General features: G+C 31.5%; 1 protein-coding gene across 5 annotated transcripts; it reads right to left on the bottom strand.

Annotated features, from left to right (window-relative positions):
- Nucleotides 1-782: 782 nt before the first annotated feature.
- Nucleotides 783-15,316, bottom strand: LOC109793428 (LEAF RUST 10 DISEASE-RESISTANCE LOCUS RECEPTOR-LIKE PROTEIN KINASE-like 1.2). 5 transcript variants are annotated; one of them, XM_029270354.2, is made up of 4 exons: nucleotides 14,535-15,316; nucleotides 2,330-2,362; nucleotides 1,956-2,228; nucleotides 783-1,865 (listed from the first exon to the last, which is right to left on the bottom strand). In XM_029270354.2, exons 1-4 carry the CDS (start codon nucleotides 15,271-15,273, stop codon nucleotides 940-942), a joined length of 1,971 nt encoding a protein of 656 aa, XP_029126187.1. In that variant the 5' UTR covers nucleotides 15,274-15,316; the 3' UTR covers nucleotides 783-939. The 5 variants fall into 5 exon arrangements, with proteins under 5 accessions (XP_029126187.1, XP_020208491.1, XP_020208492.1 ...); XM_020352902.3 differs by lacking the exon at nucleotides 14,535-15,316 and adding an exon at nucleotides 10,932-14,467; XM_020352903.3 differs by lacking the exon at nucleotides 14,535-15,316 and adding an exon at nucleotides 7,047-8,570.
- Between the last annotated feature and the right edge of the window lie 4,782 nt (nucleotides 15,317-20,098).

The raw sequence follows: 20,098 nt of genomic DNA on the forward strand, positions 1-20,098 counted from the left end.
ACTCATACAACGATTATTTTCTCTTGTTGTGGATCTCATGGTCACTGCCAGTTATTTTCTGCATTCTCCAAATTTCAGATTACAAGTCCATTCGCGCTTGCGTGTCTATATATATATATATATATTACTTGATCTTCAGTTTTAATATTCTTCATTTCTCTATCACCTTGATCTAATTAAACGATAATGCTTTTCCACATGCTTGGTTCTTAGTTCTTAAAAGATTTTCAGCTAAACAGATTGCGGACTGGTTATCACAGTAAATTGTACTGTGTAATCCGTTGGTTGATATAAATCCTTGCATAGTTGTACGATTGCACAAATACTCGTTTGCTTAGTTGCTTCACTATACTCTACTTCTATACTTGACTGAGATTCAACGGATTGTCTTTTATTGCACCAAAACACCATTCCTTGTCCCAAATTAAACATATAACTAGTCGTTGAGCTTAAACGAAATGTGTCATGGATCACCAACATAATCAGTAGCAACCTCGCATGTTCTGCCTTTCCCGTAAAATTTCCCATAATCAATGGTGCTCTTGCCGTAGCTTAATTTTCGATATATATCTTTCAAATGTGACTTCTACAACTAATTTTTGTTGGTCATAACACTGGAAAAATGACAAGGATCAATTGTAAATGTTTCTTCATGTAGGGACCAAAATGTAAAGTTTTCATACAAAGAATCAAATGAAAAATATTGTTGTGTAGGGAACAAGTTTTTTAATTTAACAAAAAAAATTAATATTATATAACTATAATTATTAAAAAGATGAAAATTCATAGGCAAAGCAGCTTTATCATCTATATATACATCTCAATCTTTAAAGTTATCTTCATCAGCAGATGACATAATGCAGGCTGTAAATGGGTGGATGCTACTAGTGTGATTCTAACTGTTTACTTAAATTTTGGATAAGGTTAAAGAAGGTCCACTTATCCACTAGCATTTGGTGTTGTTGACTTGCTCACGGCATTAGAATCAGGTGATGGTGGAGGAGGGTTATCCTTCAGCAACACAACATCATCAGCAGTGCTTGAGATATCCATTACCTCAGGCTGGCTTTTGTGTTTGCCATCACTCTGTATATCCTTCAGAGTATCAAACACTTCTTCCATAGAAGGTCTCATGTCTTTGGAACTCTGCAAGCACTGAAATGCTAACTCAGCCACAGCATTTATCATTTTCCTTACCTTGAAATCTGATTCAAACCCAAGGGTAGGGTCCACAAGCTCATGCAGTGCCTGACTGTGAATCTTGTTGATGGCCATGTTGGCCAAATTGATTTCATGTCTATGCCTTGTGATATCAACAGCAGGCAAAGATGATATCAGCTCAACCAACACCACTCCAAAGCTATAGACATCACTTTTGTTAGTAAGCTGGTAGCACTCATGGTACTCTGGATCCACATAACCTGGAGTCCCTTGTGGAGCTGTTGAAACATGGGTGACATGTTCTGGAAAAAGACGTGAGAGTCCAAAATCTGCCACTTTGACACGAAAGTTACTGTCGAGGAGAATGTTGTTGGTTTTCACATCTCTGTGGATGATGTCTTTAACATGAAGATATGTGAGTGCACTTGCAGTCTCCACAGCAATATTCATTCTAATGAGCCAAGGGAGTGTTCCAGGTTTGGATCGCTCACTATGAAGATGATCAGCAACAGTTCCATTAGGAATGTACTCGTATACAAGCAGAAGTTCACGGCTGTGGCGAGAGGTGCATCCATATAATGACACAAGATTTGGATGTTTTAACAGAGCTAGGATTTTAATTTCATTCATGAACTGCTCAACTCTCCTGTAGTTGTTCTCATACAACCTCTTCACTGCAACAGAACGCCCATCCCGCAGTTTGCCTGCACAAGAAACATAAGAAGACAGGAACCTTAGTCAATGATCTTTGAAACCACAAACGGTGAGATCCAGCAAAGGGTACTTGTTTCTACCATAATACACTGTCCCAAAGCCCCCTTCTCCAAGTTCTTTAGATGAGTCAAAGTAATTTGTGGCCTCTTCAAGTTCATCATAGGAGAAGAGGTGCATCCCATGTACAAAGCTTTGAGTAAAGCTTTGAGTTCCCTTCTCAGTGTCTTTTAAAGATGGATCAAAAGAGAGGCTCCTAGATTGTATATATGTGACATAACTATTCTTCTTTCTACGCCAATAGAGATAGACGCCAATGCCCACTGCAAGTGCTCCCACCACAGCAGAACCAACACCTAAAGAGCAATCATTATAAATTTCGATTAATATATTATTATTAATGAAATAAATACGCACAAAATAAGAAAAAAAAATAAAGGAAGTCTGGATCTATTACCTATAATGATTTTCCTAGGCAAATTCAACGTGCCTGCAACAGTCAGCAGGGAAACCAGAGATGGGTTAGCATTGAGCCCATTCAAGGAGGATATTGTACTTGAATATTACAAACATAAACATATATATATTTATGTACTTTCACCAAGGGCCTCATGAAGAAAGTATGCACTAATGGCTATGACATGATAATATTGAATGATATCCTGAAGAGAGGCATGATGGGAATCACGAATAACTGTTTACTGCAGTAAGACTAACATGTCATCAAACAATTTAGAAGTTTACCATACCATATTCGTTGTCCATTTCAAATTAATGATGAGTTACATGAGTAGTTTCTGACTGTGGAGCATTTAGGCCATTTTAAAGTCTAAGCATAAAGCTTCCTCAATTTCAGCCTATTTTATGCATATTTTGATGGTAAGAATGCAATGCCTGACAACTGATATTGACATCATCACATTGAGACAAGGACATATGTTATACGTAGCTGAATCTTCTCATGAGACAGTTGATAACTACATCAAAGAAATATATACAGTTGATTTTGTTACTGTGTCTACAAAAATACAAATAGTTTTCATGGCTATTAGTGTGGCTACACATTAAGTGAACCGAATGCATTTTGAAATAGTGAAACCATAATCTTCTGATCTATGGGGATACTTTAAGGGGAGTGTAGGGTAGGTCAAAAGAAAAGGCAAAGATCTGGTATACTTATTTGGTTAGCATATTCTGAAATGGCATATTAGAATAGAAATTGCATCTGTACCCAAAAGAGGGATCACTATTTCTCCATGATTTGCTATAATCTTTAGCTTTGCTAAGCTAACAAAAATAAAAAAAGGAAAGAAATAGAATTTGCACAGAGAGAGAAGGGTGCTTGATGAAGAAATAACAAAAGTAGGATCACGATATTTCCAAATGTATTATTACCATTACCACAACTTTTTAAGTAGGACTTATCCTTGCAGAAGCAGAGGAACTTATTGCCAACAAACCCACAACGTCCACCACTTTTCTCACAGTTCTGGCAATCAGGTGCAGTCCAGTTCAAAAGAAACCCCATCTTCAAAATCTCAGTGTAATTCATTCGCAACAAGCTAGTGAAATTAACAGCAGCATTCATGTTCAATGGCACATTAACCATAAACTGACACTCATTCAAGGAATAGTTTTTGTGTTCCAGTGCCTCCTTGTGAAAAACCGCAAAAGAATAATGTGTAGCATTTTTAGCACAATCTACTTTGTAAGTGGGATAATCTATGGGTTCTGTGGTACAATTGTAGAAGAAAGAGAGATTCCAATTTTCTGAACTGTAGGTAAATGGAGTTTGATCAAGGCTGTAATTATACATGGGAACAGGACACTTGTCCTCATAGACAGCTATGTTGGCCACAGTAAATGAAGAGTTGGAGTAAGAGATATCTTTCACTAACAAATCATTGTTAGAAGTTCTGAGAATTGGATTTTTGTCAATGCAGGTGATCTCAAATTCAGGGTAGCCACAAAATGATTCCTGTTCATAAGGAATCCAGAAAGGATACTTAATGGGTGGGCCAGCACCACAGCTTCTAGGGGTGCAGGCCTCAAATTTTGGATTAGATGATAAAACAATGGTAGCCAAGAAGAAGATAGTGGTAATAATGCATAGTTGAGGTTTATTGCAATGGATAGAGATTTGAAGGATCATTTGGTTTTGGAGATTTGAAAAGGATGAAGAAAAGAGAGAAGAGAAATTGTGTGGAGTCTAACGGAGGCATTCAGAGGAAATTTCAAAGTTGTTGGTAGGTATGTATTGTGGAAAAGTTACACGAAAATATGCTATTTTTTTTATAATGGGGTTTATGATTGTAGTTTGAAAAGATAAAAGAAGACAAAACAAAAGTTCAAGCAATAGATAACCAGAAATTGGCTCTTTTACAAAAATGAGGAAGTAGGCCAAACACCCTATCTTTAATTTCCTGAACAAGTGATTAGCAGTTTTGAGAACTTGTTAAGGGTGTTTTTGTAGTTTAGTAGTGGGTGTCCATACCATATTACTAGTCAAAAGTTGAACGCCAATAATGGAAAGTAGGTGAAGTACCTTGCAATGGAAGTCTGCATGCAGACTCCATTTTTCTGTTGTTATAAAACTATTGACACAAAAATAATACTCTACTGAGAATCAAAACCACATCATCCCCAGTAATGGTGACATCACTATGATACTGCTGGTAGATTATTATCTCTCTGCATGAAATACATATCTATCATAATTCATATTCGTGTAATAAATTAATACAGGCCATAATTTTTTTAATTTGGTCTCTAAATTTAAAAAATTTGTAATTAGATCTTATATTTTCTAAAAAAAATTATAATTGAGTCTTTGTAATTAATTTATAACGACTTAAAATTGCTACAAAAATAATAATTTGCAGTAATTTTACTCACTCTACATGTCTAATTACAAAATCTGTAAAAATCTTATTATAATTTTACTTTTTTAGTTTTGAAATATCAATCAACTAATTGTTTAGTTAGAAGTTTCCTATACATTATAATACAAATAAACATTCTTGTGCAATGGTTGGCTACATCACTTCCATACCTACAGACCAAATCAAAGAAGCAACTATGGCATGCACACTGTACTTCTACATAGATGTTGCTGTTATACTGAATGCAACCGTATGTTTGCCTTAATTGAATAGATTGCACTAATTTAAATTTAGATAAAGTCATATATAAAAATATTGCAAAGTTATGACTAAAAGTTAGGTAATGTTTTAAAATTGATTAATATTTTGTGACTGAGGTTAATATAAAAATAAAATAAAATAAAGTACGTGGATGATTTGCTTTGTGGAAGGGTTTTATAATGGAAAATGGAGAAATCAAAGCCTGTTCCGTTATATTCATACTTTAAAAATCTCAAAGTATAAGAAAGCAGAAAATGATGTCCATGATGGTGAAAGACGTGTTGGACCATAAAGAAGGAAAAGACATTTGCTGCACTTGCGTACAAATACAAACAACAACCCCGTTGAAAAATAAAATCACAAATACACCCTAATATATAGTTTTACCAAATCAATAATTTCCCTTCTTTCCGTTGTCTGAGTCCGTGAAAATCTCTAGCTATATATGAATGTGATAAACATCGATCACGATGCAATTTTATTACCAAATCATATCAATAGATTGCTCTGCCCCAACAAATATGTGCAAAATTTCAATCAAATAAATCCTAATTATATTTTTAGAGTGTTCTTCGGAGTGGGATTTGGGGGGATAAAATGAAAGGGAGGGAAAAAATTATTGAATTAAGAAATTTATATAATACTTATTAAATAAATAAAACATTAGAATACTATTATTTTCTTTTTATTTGAAGTACTTACTAGCAAATTAGGAAAAATTATTAAAAATGAAAGTGTTATCCTCTTTTTAATGATTGTTGGTTCAAGCACATGCATCTGTGAAATAAAAATAAAAGAAGGCAAAGTGGAAAAAGGATGGATCATTCTTTTGAGTCGGGTATCACTATTATTATGAAAAGGACATGCTATAATTTAAGACCACAAAGAAAAGAGAACCAAAAGTTGGCAAGTGCACAGCATTCATCCTCAGACTTTTAAATTATATATATGTCAATAATAATTTCAAACATAGATAATAAATAGTTCGGCCCTCTTAAAAGGATTCACTGGAAATTGTACGTCTTGTGGCATGCTCTTTTCCATGTCGTTTGTTAATAATTATAAAAAAGATGATAAGTTAGCTATTTAAAATCCATTAACATAGTAAAAGAAATAACGGTTAAAAACAAATTTAGGCATAACTAATGGAGTGAAACAACAGCGAACGAACTCAGAAGATACTTGATAATATTAAGGGTTATGAAGGAAAAGTCAAAGTTGATACATTTTTGGCTAGCTGTGAATTCAGACGTGTAGGAAAAGGAGAAAAAAATGTGATAATGAATAGCTGGAGAGAAAATGTTTATTTGGTTATTGACAGAGTCAAGGCTAGACAAATGGGTCAAATCGAAGGGAAGCTGCAAAGAAGGAAGCCGAGAGAATGACACGGCCAGACTTAGAAAAGTGTGCAGTCAAGGACTCTTGTTTTTCTCTAAATCAGGTCAATAAAGTCTCTGTCACTGAAACCTCCCACAAATTATTCAGTAAATTTGTATTACAAATATCAATTATTAATAATTATTTTAAAAAATTTCACTATATCTTCCGTATTCACTGGTTTATTACTATTTCTTTTTAATTCATTTGAAGCAAGCAACACATTTTTATATTTTTTATATAGACACTACTCTAGTCTTTTAACACGTTGAAATTACTCTCTCATGTTATTATTTTTTATTATTTACGGGTCTCTAATCGAAGACTTGATATCTATTACATAAATTAACTATGTATTTTATACTTGTCTAAGAAACATCCATTGGAGTCCAAAACATGTATTTAAAAAGAGTATTATGCATTTGCAGAAGAAGACCAAGTTTAACAAGATAATATGAAACATTAAAAATAGAGTGTTTTGTTTGTGGGTGAGATAACGCTGTAGAATGTATATGGAGATGGAAGTAGAAGAATGAAAAGCAAAGGTGAGGGGTGTGGTGATTTTGAAGGGAGGAAGAGTGGATGATAGATAAAACTCATAAAAGAGGAGGATGAAGGATGGCATAATAAGTGATGGGAGGATAGAAGACGTACTTTTGGAAGAGCAGTGTAGAGCATGAGATCCATCTGGACATTCCTCACCAACATTATACTTTACCACAAACCCTTTCTCTAGAACTTTCTCCAAAGCAACACGTGCATCACCAGCATAATCCTCCGGATGAGCGTCTGTCGGCACGTGCAAACGCCCCTTGCAAAGCCTTGATAATTCATTGATCAACTCCTCATCAGGTTCCATAAAGTCAGCAAAATAATAAGAGAAAGAATTATCCCCGCACGGAAAGCTGTATAACTCGTATTCAGAAGAGTTATATGCCAAGTAGCGACAGTGGTGGAAGATGGTGATGTTGTAGACTGAAGGAGATTCTAGATACAGGAACTGAGTGGGGTTCACATAAATGTTCTCTGATGGAAGAGAACAAACATCATGCCCAAGCTCTGCTCTCACTCTCATGCTGTCATTCCTCGCCTCTATAACTGTGAAATTTTGTGAGCCAATCTGAATTGAACTAGTATTATGAGCATCATGGCATGTGAGCTGGAATGTTTCGCCGCCGCCGCATTCAGAGGATCGATTCTGTCCCCAGAAGGGATACGAGATGTTCTGCAGTTTTCCACAGTTGTAGAAGCTATCCTTACACACCGAATGATCGAATTCAGAGAAGGACTGTGGCAAAGTGGTTAGCATTACCAACAACCAACACACGCACCTACGCAACATTGAGATATCAATATGATTATGATGGTGAATATGCTCATTCATCCTCATTCTCACTTCACGCATATTTGGTGCATCTTCTTTCCCCTCCCTCGTCTCCAATTTCATTAGCAAAGAGGCGACCCAGGAAATTGCCTCTCTTTTTCCTCTTTGTCCCAATGGCACACCAATACAAAATACAATTCAAAACCAGGACCCACCTTCCTAGTACTCTTAATTACTTGCCCAATGCACATTCCACTATTTCTTTTCTCATCCTAAATGCTCACAATACACGTGCTCCACGTCAATGCCTCTTAATTATACATTCAAATTAAGAGATTCTAAGATTACTAATTTCTTTTATACAACTAACAAGTTTAGTTTGTCTTTATATAAAATCAAAGCCAATTAGGATTCCTTTAAAAAATTTCAATAGGATCATTTTTTTTTTAATGAAATCTATACGTAAAAGATATACATCTCAAAGAAATTCATAGTCAATTTTATGTTTTAACTAATAGAAAGATAGAGACTTAAAGGATTAATTCTTATTTATTATTATGTTAATTTTCAAACATATTTTAATATTATATTATAGTCATATAGAGGTGAGCACAAACCAGCAATCCGACCCGAACCTGCAAAAATTGAAAGATTTTTTTTTTTTTTTGTTTATGAGCGATTTCAGGCATATAGTGGATAATGGGGGTTGAAATTTCTGGTACCAACAAATTTGAGTGGGAAGGTTTAAAATTTTAAAATTAATATACTTCTGAGTTATAAAAATTTAAAATATAAAAGTAAATGTTTGACTCTTTCGCCATTATAACTAAAAATTGAAAATATAAATATTTAATTACATAATTACAATATATTTGTATTTTTAAATTTCTATAATGATTGTACATTCCTATTTTGTATAAATTTTATTAGCTTATAAAAAAATGGAGCTATTTTTGGTAATAATAGCTAGTAGATATTTCTATTAAGTTGGAATAAAATGACTCATTTATAAAATTAACTTTATTCAACATAAAATTACTCTTTAAACATTTGTAATTTTATTAAATTTTAATTAAGTTTCTTTATAGAGTATTTAGGATAAAATATTTTAGAATAAAAATAATCAAATATTTAATATGTCTAAAATAAATTTTGACCCAAATATTAGTCCAATCAATTAAATTGATCTACATCTTGACAATTCCTATTCTGTTCACATAGAATAATCCTTCAAACAGATTTGAGTCAAAAATTAAAGAGTGTAAATTCATTCAGGTTGAATTTTTAGACCCGATCTCACCCAATGCCTAGACCTACTAATACAACAACTTCTTATAAATTCAGAAACAAATTAGCTGGATTTTTAATTAGTTTAAAAATTAATTAGCTACACCTAATTTTACTTTCTTACTATTTTACTTTATGAAACTATCAATAAGTATGAAATAAGGTAAAGAGGTAAGAAGAAATACGTGAAAGTTATTGTAGATGAGAAGATGTGATAAAATGTTAAAAAAAAAATTGACATGATACCTTTAGAAATAGGCTACCATGGGAATTGTATGTATTGACTGATTTAAAATGTTTCTCGTGTATAAGTAAAGTTTGTTAGGGTTTTTTTTTTTTTTTTTTTCATTGTTTGTCAAGAATATGTTTTTATTGGATTATTTCATACATATTTCTATATTGGTGAAATTCCACTTTGAGCTTTCACTTTTATAATTTTGTTTTTGGTCATCATTTCAAAAGTTTCTAATTAATAAAATATGTATGTGTTTTAAAATTCTCACTTTTCTTTTATTCTAGCAATGTAGAATTTTGTTTATATCTTAACAATTATCTCTTCAAACAAAAGACTCAACTTCCCAATTAGTAAAATATATCTTGTATTACACCTTAATTATTGTTGTTTGTTTGTATGAATTATGAGTTATTGGTTGTCATTGAATTCAACTAATGGTATCGTTGTTGTTATTTATATGAGTATGTATCCCAACAAAGTTGATTGATTTTGGTTTTGTGCCACTATTTTTTAGTCAACTAGTTAAGCGACATTTGAAAACTTGGATATAAATAAGGATGACAAAAAAACTCATATCCGCAAATACCTTTGAATAAAATTCACCATACATAATAAATTGATAGCTTAAACAAATATTTATAAATAAGATGTATGCATATCACCACACAAAAGTTAATTTTTTATAACCATTATTTTTGTTCTTAAGGGAGCATATAAATAGTAATTATTTTTTTACTAGCAATTAAATAATGATTAGATTGGATTTTCACCCAAATCTAAACCAATCCGTCCCATCAACACTTCAGGTTATTGTAATGCCTTCCATGCTCTAATTTTTTTTCGTATTAATTTTATAAAGTTACTGATTTCAGTGTTGATTTACAATGCCCCGCTTCTATGTAGGTGTTGCACAAGAGACCTTCGAAATTTACATGGGGCAAAGCAAGAGCAATAGCAATGCAATCGGTTATTTGGGTTCAAGGTAAAATTAATCACATGTGAAGTGATTATAATAATAAAAAAGAAAGTAGTACAGCTTGGTTGGTAAATATTGCTGTCACCTTTCCATAAAAATAAGAAACTTTGTAAGATCTAATCACCTAAGTAGCACATACCACTCCCATATCGTTTTATGCAGTCTTTTAAAAGCTTATTATACTCATTACTATTCCCTGTTAATTTTTAAAAGCCAACGAAAGCCATCCTTACGAAACCTACATATGACGTTATAAAATTTGACACGTTATCTCATTAACGCAGTCTTAATAATTCGACCCTATGCTATAATTATATTATAAAACTTCTGTACAGAATTATGAAGGGATAAAAGAATCAAAGGGAGTTATTCTACCCAAAGAACACTTCTGAACACGCAAACCAAACAATTCCATTCCATTGTCTAGGAAATCAACCTCTGCCTAAGGAGAAATTATTACACAGTCAAAATTAAATGATCTTGAATAATCTTTATGTGACAGGTGATTGAGTTTTATTAAATTTTGTTTGTAAATCGAAATAGTTGATCGATTTGGTGTCACTTAGAGATTGGTTATGGTAATTTTAGACCATGCAATAATTTCTTGTGTATGGTATTTGGATCCTCAAAGAAAATCCATTGACACTCAGCACCCAAAAGAATGAGATTATTGAGCAAGAGAACTTAATCAAAATCAAGAGAAGGAAGAATACATACTCGGAGCATGTGGAGACAGAGGAGAATTTTTTGGAAATATTAGAGAGTTAGGAGGTAGCAGCGAATTTGCAGGTGTTGGTCTAGTTGTTGTTGTTGGTGCTGCTAATGGAGACCTTGCTAAGCTTTTGCTACAACCCCCACCATAAGATTGCTGATTATAACAAAGGCAGATAAATTCATCCACAGAGGCATTGTGTCCACATCTCCCACCATGTTGTTTGCAACCATCACATTGGTCTTCATCCACACCACTCCACAAAACCTCAAATCCTTCTTTTATAACATCTTTCACAAACGAAGTATCCTTCACAGCCTCTCTTAGGACACTAACACTGATGTTTTTATTGCACACCAGATCCATCAAATTAGCCACATCACTACTTGACACAAAGAATGCTTCTTGAAAACCACTATCTATGGGGCAACTAAATGGTTTTAAATCATCGAGATTCAAACTATACTTTAATGGATTTGGACTGCAGTCATATAACAAAGTATAGTTTCCATCGTTGGAAGTGTAGTTGAAGAAATCAAAATCCAACTCGAAACTGATGTACTCATTAGGACAAGGGTCATCCAATAAATCCACGCTTGCAATCTTCAAAACCTTAGATGTTGGCTTAATATCAATAACATAGAACGTATGTGACATCATGTCAATTGTCACGTTGTCTTGTTGGCAATCAAGCTTGAGCTTTGGATGACCACAATATTCTGGTTGGTCGCTTCTCCAAAATGGGAAGCTTATGTTGTTGAATTTCCCACAGCTAAAAGGTTCACATGTTGTGTACCCTTCAGCATCACTAGATAGATATGTTGTGAAGATGAGGAAGAACAAGAAAAGGGTCTTGATGAAGGAAGAAGGAGGAGGCATGAGAGAAATCTGAGAGTGGCCTTAATTTCGATCAGATGATCCCTTTTGTTGTGTGTTGGTGAGGCAAAAGATTAAGTACAGGACAATGATCTATGCATCTAAGTCAAACTAAAGTGACGTTAAACTTGGTTAGTTGGTGGTTACCATAAAAATGGTGTTGACCATTTGGAAGTAAACATTAAAAGGGGCAATCTTAGCATTAAATTTTGGTTTTGCAAGCATGAGCGTTGTCGGGTAAAATTTATTCACTGGTTGCTAAGGTGTCTTTGTCATATTAGTGATTTAGTGATTAGAATTTTTTTCAATTCTATTTAATGAAACAAGATAAATTCAACCAAGGAGAATGATAAACCAGAGGAAAATGTACAAGATATAAACTTGAAGAAGACTTGTTTCAAAGTACTATTAATTCTATCAACGATTAATTTCAGCTGAAAAATTTAACAGATCACTTTTAATATAGTCTTTTGTATAATTTTTATTTCCGATTATACTTTTTCCATCCATGAAACTAGAACCAAAGATGTTTAAGAAAATTGAGTCAAATTTTATTTGAACCATATACTTAGCTATTTGTTTTTACTAATTAAAGTATATTACTAAAATAAAAAATTATACCCAAGATACAACGAAGCTAGAAAAGAAAATTGTTCAATAGAAGTTTGGATTGACCAATACAAAAGACAATATGTGTTTTGCTGGAAAACCGTTGTCCAAAACTAGTTGCGCAACAAGCAAACTGATAACACAATAATTAATTAAAACTAAAACCTTCTACCTACCACTTTTTTATTATTTAATATTTTCCCTTTTATTAAGAAAAACATTTACTACTACGCGTGGGATAAGGCCTTATAAGGGAATGAGTTTCCACTACTTTTCCCCTTTTAATGGTATGAGTTCAGTTAATATAAAAAAATACATGTTTATATTATGTTCTAAACGAAGAGATTTTTGTATAGAGAGCAATTCAGAAAATGCTGATGCAAGGTTAGGTAAAGGGGATTTAAAAAATAGCATTGTTTGTGTATACTCCATTTTTATTACTATGTCAGCAAAAGAAACGAAATATTGAGACTAAATAATTATTCTGTAGTTCTCATTCAACAGACATGGTTGTCCTCATTTTCCCAGTTATCCTCTGACTAAATTATGTTCATAATTGGGCCCATCACTCCATAACTGTACGGATCATGATATATATACCTATATTTTTTTTAAATAAGTACACTCCCTTTTAAAAAAAATAATTAAATTCTTAAAATATTTTTAATTTTTATTATTTTTAATTTTTTAATTTTACACACCTAACATTTAATTTAACACTTTTTTTACATATCTCTTTCATTTATTTTCACATCTACCCTCTTAATTTTTCTTCGCTCCTACCTATTTTGAACGGTAATTTTAATTTTTTTTAATTTTACATATTGTTTTTCTCTTTCTCTTTCAGTTTTCTCACTGATTTCACCGTATAGTACTCTACAATAGTGGAAATGTCTTTTTCATATCACTAAACTTAATGTTAAGGTTTTTGGAGGGGTGAAAGGAAAGGAGGTGTTGAAAAAAAATGTGTATCTAGTTTGATAGAAACTGTCAAGGAAGCTACATGTACCTACAATGTTGTCGTCTACCAGTTATATGATTTTGGTGCATGTAAAAAAGTGAAAGAGGTGAGAAAATAAGAGAGTAATATAAAATTTGAGAGAGCTAAAATTACTCACTAAAATAGGTGAAAAATTAGAAGAAGACATGATTATGCATGTGAAAACCGGAAAAGAGAAGAAAAAATGTGTGTGTGAAAAGAAAAAATAATAAATTGAAAGTTAGAGATGTAAAATTAAAAATGTAAAGACTAAAAAAAGTTATAAATATTTTAAAAATATTTATAAAAAAAAAAACAAAAAAAGCTATACTTATATAAAGAAAAAAAAAAGTATATATATCATTAGCCTAACAGTACATTGCAATTTGCAACAAAGGCCTTTGGGCTCGTATATGGGCAACCCAATAGTCCCAGTGACTCAAGTTCTAAAGCCCATTCCCAAAGTCAGTACCTCATTCCCAACCAATATATACCCAATCTTTTACACTTATAATATACCCCCAAAATTAAATACACCTTAAGATCAAAGAGACAATTTTTTAATGTTAACGTAACATTTTTCTTCATAATTGATGAGACAATTTTATATTTACACAATCTGTGGTCTACTATAAGTCTATAAGATGAAACCAGAAACCAACGAAGATATAAAACCCTGAAATATGTTAAAAAAGATATGGAGGAAGTAAACTTGGATACTCTAAACCATATATACTAATTAATTAATACAACGAAAAATCAACCAAATAAAACATCCAAAATGAACTACAACATCTAATCAAGCTGTAAAGTTAACCTGATATCTATCTATTACGAGTAAAAAAAAAGTCTAAATAAGACAATCTAATCAAGGCATGCAAACTTGTAAAGTTGTGTATGTGAATATAAGAAATGTTAGGCACACTTTTTCTAACATTATTTTTTTAATACTCTTTATCATTAATTAAAAATTGTATTTTTCAGTGACTTTTCCAACCAAATCATAAAATATAGTCATTAAACAAAACGCATGACACAAAATAACTTTCAATCAATAATAAATAGTGTTAAAAAAAATAGGGTCGTTGAAGATTGCACATAAAAATAGACAATTTTAATTTTATAATAGATAAAACAAGTGTACCTTTTTTGCAAGTTCTGGCAACAGTTCTACCATCCCTGCATATGCACCTTGATTGCATAGTAGTTATGTTGAATCTGCAATTCCCACCAGACTCCTCACACACAGCACAATCCGCAGCCCTATTCCAATTAAGCACAAACCCTTTCTTCATAGCATCACCAAAACCACTAATCAAATCACCACTTTCAATCTCATCATTCAGTATCGTCACCACAACATGCTCCTCACACTGCCTAAGCAACTCACCACCATGGTCATGATCACCTTCATCCCCCAACACAAACACATAAGACTGATTCCTACCACTTGTCATGCACTCTATAGGCTGAACAGATGAAGGGTGAAAACTGCAGTTGAAATAGAAACTGAGATGCAAATCCAACGAGCTGAAAGACAAAGGAAGGTTTTGTATGGAAACGTTGTGGCGTGCCCTAGGACATTGTTGGTCCAACACATCTATGTCAACAAGTGTAATTGAATTAAGACCATAGTTTATATCTGTGACATAGTATTGGTCACTAGGGAAACTCATGATGGCATGGCCTTCATGGCATCCAAGGCCAAAATCAGGATAACCGCAAAATTCCCCATTGGTGGAGGTGTTGGACTTGTTCCAAAAAGGGTAGAGAATGGAGAGGTTGCCACAATAAGAAGGAGCACATGTTGTTGTTGTTGTATTAGCATGACATGTCACGAGGATGATGGACAGTGCAAAGAGGAAGCACAAGGGTTTTGACATGGCTTAGTTGATCAGATACTTGGTAGTGATTATGTTTGAGTGAGGTGATGAATGATGAAATATTTGCATATATAGCTGCAAATTTTCTTCGATGTGACGAGGTAGTCAAAGGAAATTTTCTTAGGGTCCAATTCTTTGATTAAAAAAAGGCTGCCCAATTCGCCCGGCAACGTAACGTATTATAACTTTTGCTACATTATGAAGATATTTTATTTTATAATTTTTTCATCAGATAATTAATTAGTAATTTTTACGTGAGAAAATTTTATCCAAATCATTTAAGGATCTATTCGAATAAACTATTCTGTAAAACAATTAAAAAAAAGTAAAAAATAAATAAATTTATGAGCTAAAATTAACTGATATAGCTAAAAAAAACAAGTTTTTGAAGATTAGAAAAATGAAAACATTTCTATAAATTAAATTAGGTATAAGTTAATTTTAATTTATAAAAAATTTAATTTATTTTATATTTATATTTTTCTCTTATAAATACTATAACACCATTGATTTTGTGATGTATTAATTTTACTGCATGAGTATATTGTTGTTAGTAGCTTTGTTTGGGATCTCAAGAGTAAAGGGACTCCGAGGGATTTAGTTGGTCTCTAGAGTTGAACCAGAGATAAGTTGGGTTAACTCAAAAAAGGTACATAAAGATTTTCTTTAGAAATGAATTCATAACTCAAATTTAAAAAAAAAAAAAACTGGAGAGATTAGAGAGAGATTCTCTAAACTAAATCTTCTTCTTCTTTTGCTTCTTCTTCTTTTGCTTCTTCTTCTTCCATTTCTTTTAAAAAACTTTTGTCATCTCCCTTCTTGTAGTTGATCCATAGTTGCGAAGCTTGAAATATGAACTTGAGGAGTTGAAAATTTTGAATCGTGGTCGTGCGAAGCTTGTTCTGCTTCTTTTCTCCTTGAGTTAGTTCTCCGAGAGGTAAAGGATGTTGGTTATGTTATATGCATGCTGATTGTTGTTACCCATAATCACTAAATTTGTTTTGTTATTATTAAATTCCATTGGCTATTGAGTTATGGGATTGGGGTTTTTCTTAAGGTAATTGTATGTTGAATGTGGTGAATCATTGATTTTGTGGTTGCATGTTGTACATGCAATTGTTTTTTAGTTGTTTTTTATGTTTGAATGTGGTGTTGTACAATGCATGTTGGACATTTGCTAGATTTCAAGTGGTATAACTTGAAATCATGTTCTGCACAAATATAGAACTAATGTCGCGCCATGCACACCTTCAAGGCAGCGGGCATGGTTCAATCAAGGACACTTTGTCTTGCTCACATCGGATGCAGGATCGGTAGCGCCAGAGAGGGGAGAGTAAATTGTCTTAGATTGAACTAATGCAAACGTGGTTTGAATGGTGTATCAAGCATGAAGGGAGCAAATCGTCTAGGGTTGGTGTGAGATTGGACATGGGTTGTTGCCATATCAGGTGCGAGGTTTTAGGGGTCTATGTGTAACTCATGTCAGGTGCATGTATAGAATGACACCAAGTGTGGTGAGATAAGGAGTCATCTACCTCAATGACATCAGACGACCTTAAGTGGCATTAGGTGCGATATGTATGATGATAAACTTGTTTAAGTTGTTTTTAGTTTAATGATGATGATAAGTTGTGAGATGAATGATGTATGATGATAGAAGTATATGTCATAATTATTGATCTAATATGTTATAATATTTATATTATTGAGTTGTAAGTACATTTATAAATATGTTGAATAAGTTTGACATGTTGTGAGATGTTATAGATGATTGACTTGTAAAGTTACATGTTTAAGTTATTTAAATTGTTAGACATATGATTGAGATACATGTCTTTATTAAGATATATAAAAATTAGAGAAGAGTATTAGTATTGTTTTCAAAAATTAAATATTGCATTATGTGAATATGAGATGTGGTATTCTAAGATCCCAAGTGTTGAAAAATTTTCAGTAAATAAATTGATTTTTGAATAAAATGTTTGTGTTGTCTCCTCTAGATGTGTGTCGTTTTAATTTTTTTTGTTATATAATAATTGAACCATGATAAGTGTAATAATATGTCATATTGTTATAAATATTTTAAAAAAATGTTTATCCAAATAAATTTTAAGATTATTATAAATAATAAAACTTTTGCCAAATATTTAAGATTGTAACTTAAAGTTGAAACTTAAAAAAAAAATTAAAAAAAAAAGATTACTAGTTTAATTAACTTAACAATTTTTGTTTCGATTATTTCACATAAGATAGGTGATATTTTATAAAAATATTTTACTTCTTCGTTACGCGTAGCTCTTATTTAGTAATTAAGCTTTATTGGGAATGTGCTGTGTGCATGGCAATTCAGAAGAATCTTGAATTGATCCCCAAGTTTCAACTTCAAAAGGGATCAAGCAGAAAATTATAAAAATTTTGATGAATGATGGCTCAATACGCGGTTCCACGAAATTCAATGGGTTATTTTTAAACTTAATTTGAAGTCGTCATTGGTTTCATAAAAACTTTGGGATGTGATTATTAAAATAATGCTTCATGTATGTATATAAAAATCAGAAACGCGTGCCTTCCACATTCCTTTAATATTATAAATAAACTTCGTCCTTTATTGCATAATGCATACTGCTTTTAGTGAAGTGGAAATAAATGTATTCATGGGGATGAAAGAGGAACACCATTCACCAAGCTGGCATATAATAAGATCAAAACTTTGGAAGTTGTAGTAAATGGTGTTCAATGAATTCATCATTCCGTGGGCAGGTAATGGTATCGACCGGGTATTATTGCTTTTGATAAAGAAAACACTAATACTTACTTCATTGTGTCTTATTTTGGTTATTTTTTTGGAAAATCAGATCACAATCCTTGTTGACACACTTAAGATATTTTTCTTCTATCAAAGAAAATGAAAAGAAAGAAGAAATAAAAATAAATAAATAAATAAAAGGTGACATAATTTTTTTGAGTTATATACTTTATAGAAAAAAAAAGTTAATATATTTCTTTCTTTCTTCAAACTTTCCTCTCATAATTCTTATCCAACCAAACAAAGCATTAAGAAAGAAAAAAAAAAAAAGAAATGTATTATGATAGATATTTTATTGTGATCCATATAGATATAAAAGAAATAATAGATCTTAGTAGAGTGTTCAAGATATAAAAATTTCTATGTTAGTTTTAAAATGGAAAAGAAAGCCATCAAGAATGAATCCTATGCAAAAATAGACTAAGAAACATAGAAAATGAAAATACTCAACAAGAACTTAAAATATAAACAGAAAAAATTTAATAACAAAATAAAAAGATTAAAAGATGAGAGCACAATAGATTTATTTAATTCAATCAATTTAATCTACATTTGCGGGAGATAGCAAATTCCATTATTTGAAAGTAAGTCTTTACAATAGAGCAACTTTTTGCTCTTCTCTAAAAGTCCTTAATTTTGACAAGTTCCCTTATGCAATAAAGCGAATTCTTTTTTTACTTTAGAGTCTGTTTGCATTAATACACATAAGAATTCACACATTTCAATGTACCACACTTAAAAAGCAAGAGTTTTTGTCTCTTCCATTCAATACAAATTTGTAGATTTTTAACAGTAAACCAAACATGCACTATCATATTCCCTTCAAAGCTTTTGCACTTGTAGTCTCATTCTTTCATGTTCACACTTAACATTTCACTTTTGCATCACACACACACATAGGGATTTATATGCATGTAGGTGTTTAGGATTTAGGATATATGTATGTATACATATACATACACATATATACACACACATACTTATGAGTTAGGATCCGTTAACATCAAATGTAAGTCTAAAAACTTACACAAAACCTAATACATTTGATAATCTTGTATAATGAAAATTTAATCGATTCAATCATTGAATAATGTAATAATATACTTAAGACCATTTATATCAAATTTCATATTATTTGAACTTTTCTAGATATACTTTTCAAAAATGAATATTTACATATATTTTAAATATCATATTATACGTTAAAATAAAATAATGTGATGAACTACTAAATAATTTGGAAATCATGTGAAATTTAATATACATGATTTTTAGTATAATATAACATAATTCATTGATTTGATCTATTAAATTTGTATTATACAAAAAGTTATTACATATATTAGATTTGATGTAAGTGTTTAGACTTACCACCTAGTGTCAACAAATCTTGATTCTATATATGTATGTGTGTGTGTATGTGTAAATATGTGTGTTTGTGTGTGTGTATAAAAAGGAGAGAGAGATGGATTCACTTGCTCTACTAAATCTTGATAGACTTATTTCACTCAATAACTCATATTTTACATCAAATTTTAATAATCTCATTGTTAAATTAAAAGTTGTTAATATATACACCAAGTCTATGATTTTTTTTTTTTAATTTAAAAATCATATAATATTTCATTATATAAATTCAAATTAACATATAAGATATTTTTATGATTATTTGTCAATTTTAATTAATTAAACGAAATATCAAATAGTTTTTAAATATTTTTTTTAAATTTGTAGATTTAATCTATGCATTAAATTTTTTAATGATTAGATCATATTAAAATTTGATATAAAACATTAGTTATTAAAAAGAGTAAGTTTATCAAAACCAAATAAATAGCTCCTCATATATATATATATATATATATATATATATATATATATATACTATAGAGTAGTAGAAGTATCATTTGCTCCCCATTTTCTAATTTTAATGCTACTAGATCTAGATGAAGAGAATAAAGAAAAACGTGATTGATTTTTTAAAACTTTTTCACAAGAACTTGTTACTTTAATAGAACA

The sequence above is a fragment of the Cajanus cajan genome, chromosome 1 (assembly GCF_000230855.2).
Source record: "Cajanus cajan strain Asha chromosome 1, NIPB_CcT2T_4, whole genome shotgun sequence".
In the NCBI taxonomy this organism is placed as follows: domain Eukaryota; kingdom Viridiplantae; phylum Streptophyta; class Magnoliopsida; order Fabales; family Fabaceae; genus Cajanus; species Cajanus cajan.

What these genes read in the sequence shown, in the direction of transcription:
- LOC109793428 (XM_020352902.3), bottom strand. Translation starts at nt 11,805, where the DNA reads ATGCCTCCTCCTTCTTCCTTCATCAAGACCCTTTTCTTGTTCTTCCTC. An exon ending in GCCTAGGAAAATCATTATAG is followed by an intron (nt 2,229 to 2,329) that starts GTAATAGATCCA and finishes ATTGCTCTTTAG; the next exon opens with GTGTTGGTTCTGCTGTGGTG. An exon ending in CTTTGGGACAGTGTATTATG is followed by an intron (nt 1,866 to 1,955) that starts GTAGAAACAAGT and finishes TTTCTTGTGCAG; the next exon opens with GCAAACTGCGGGATGGGCGT.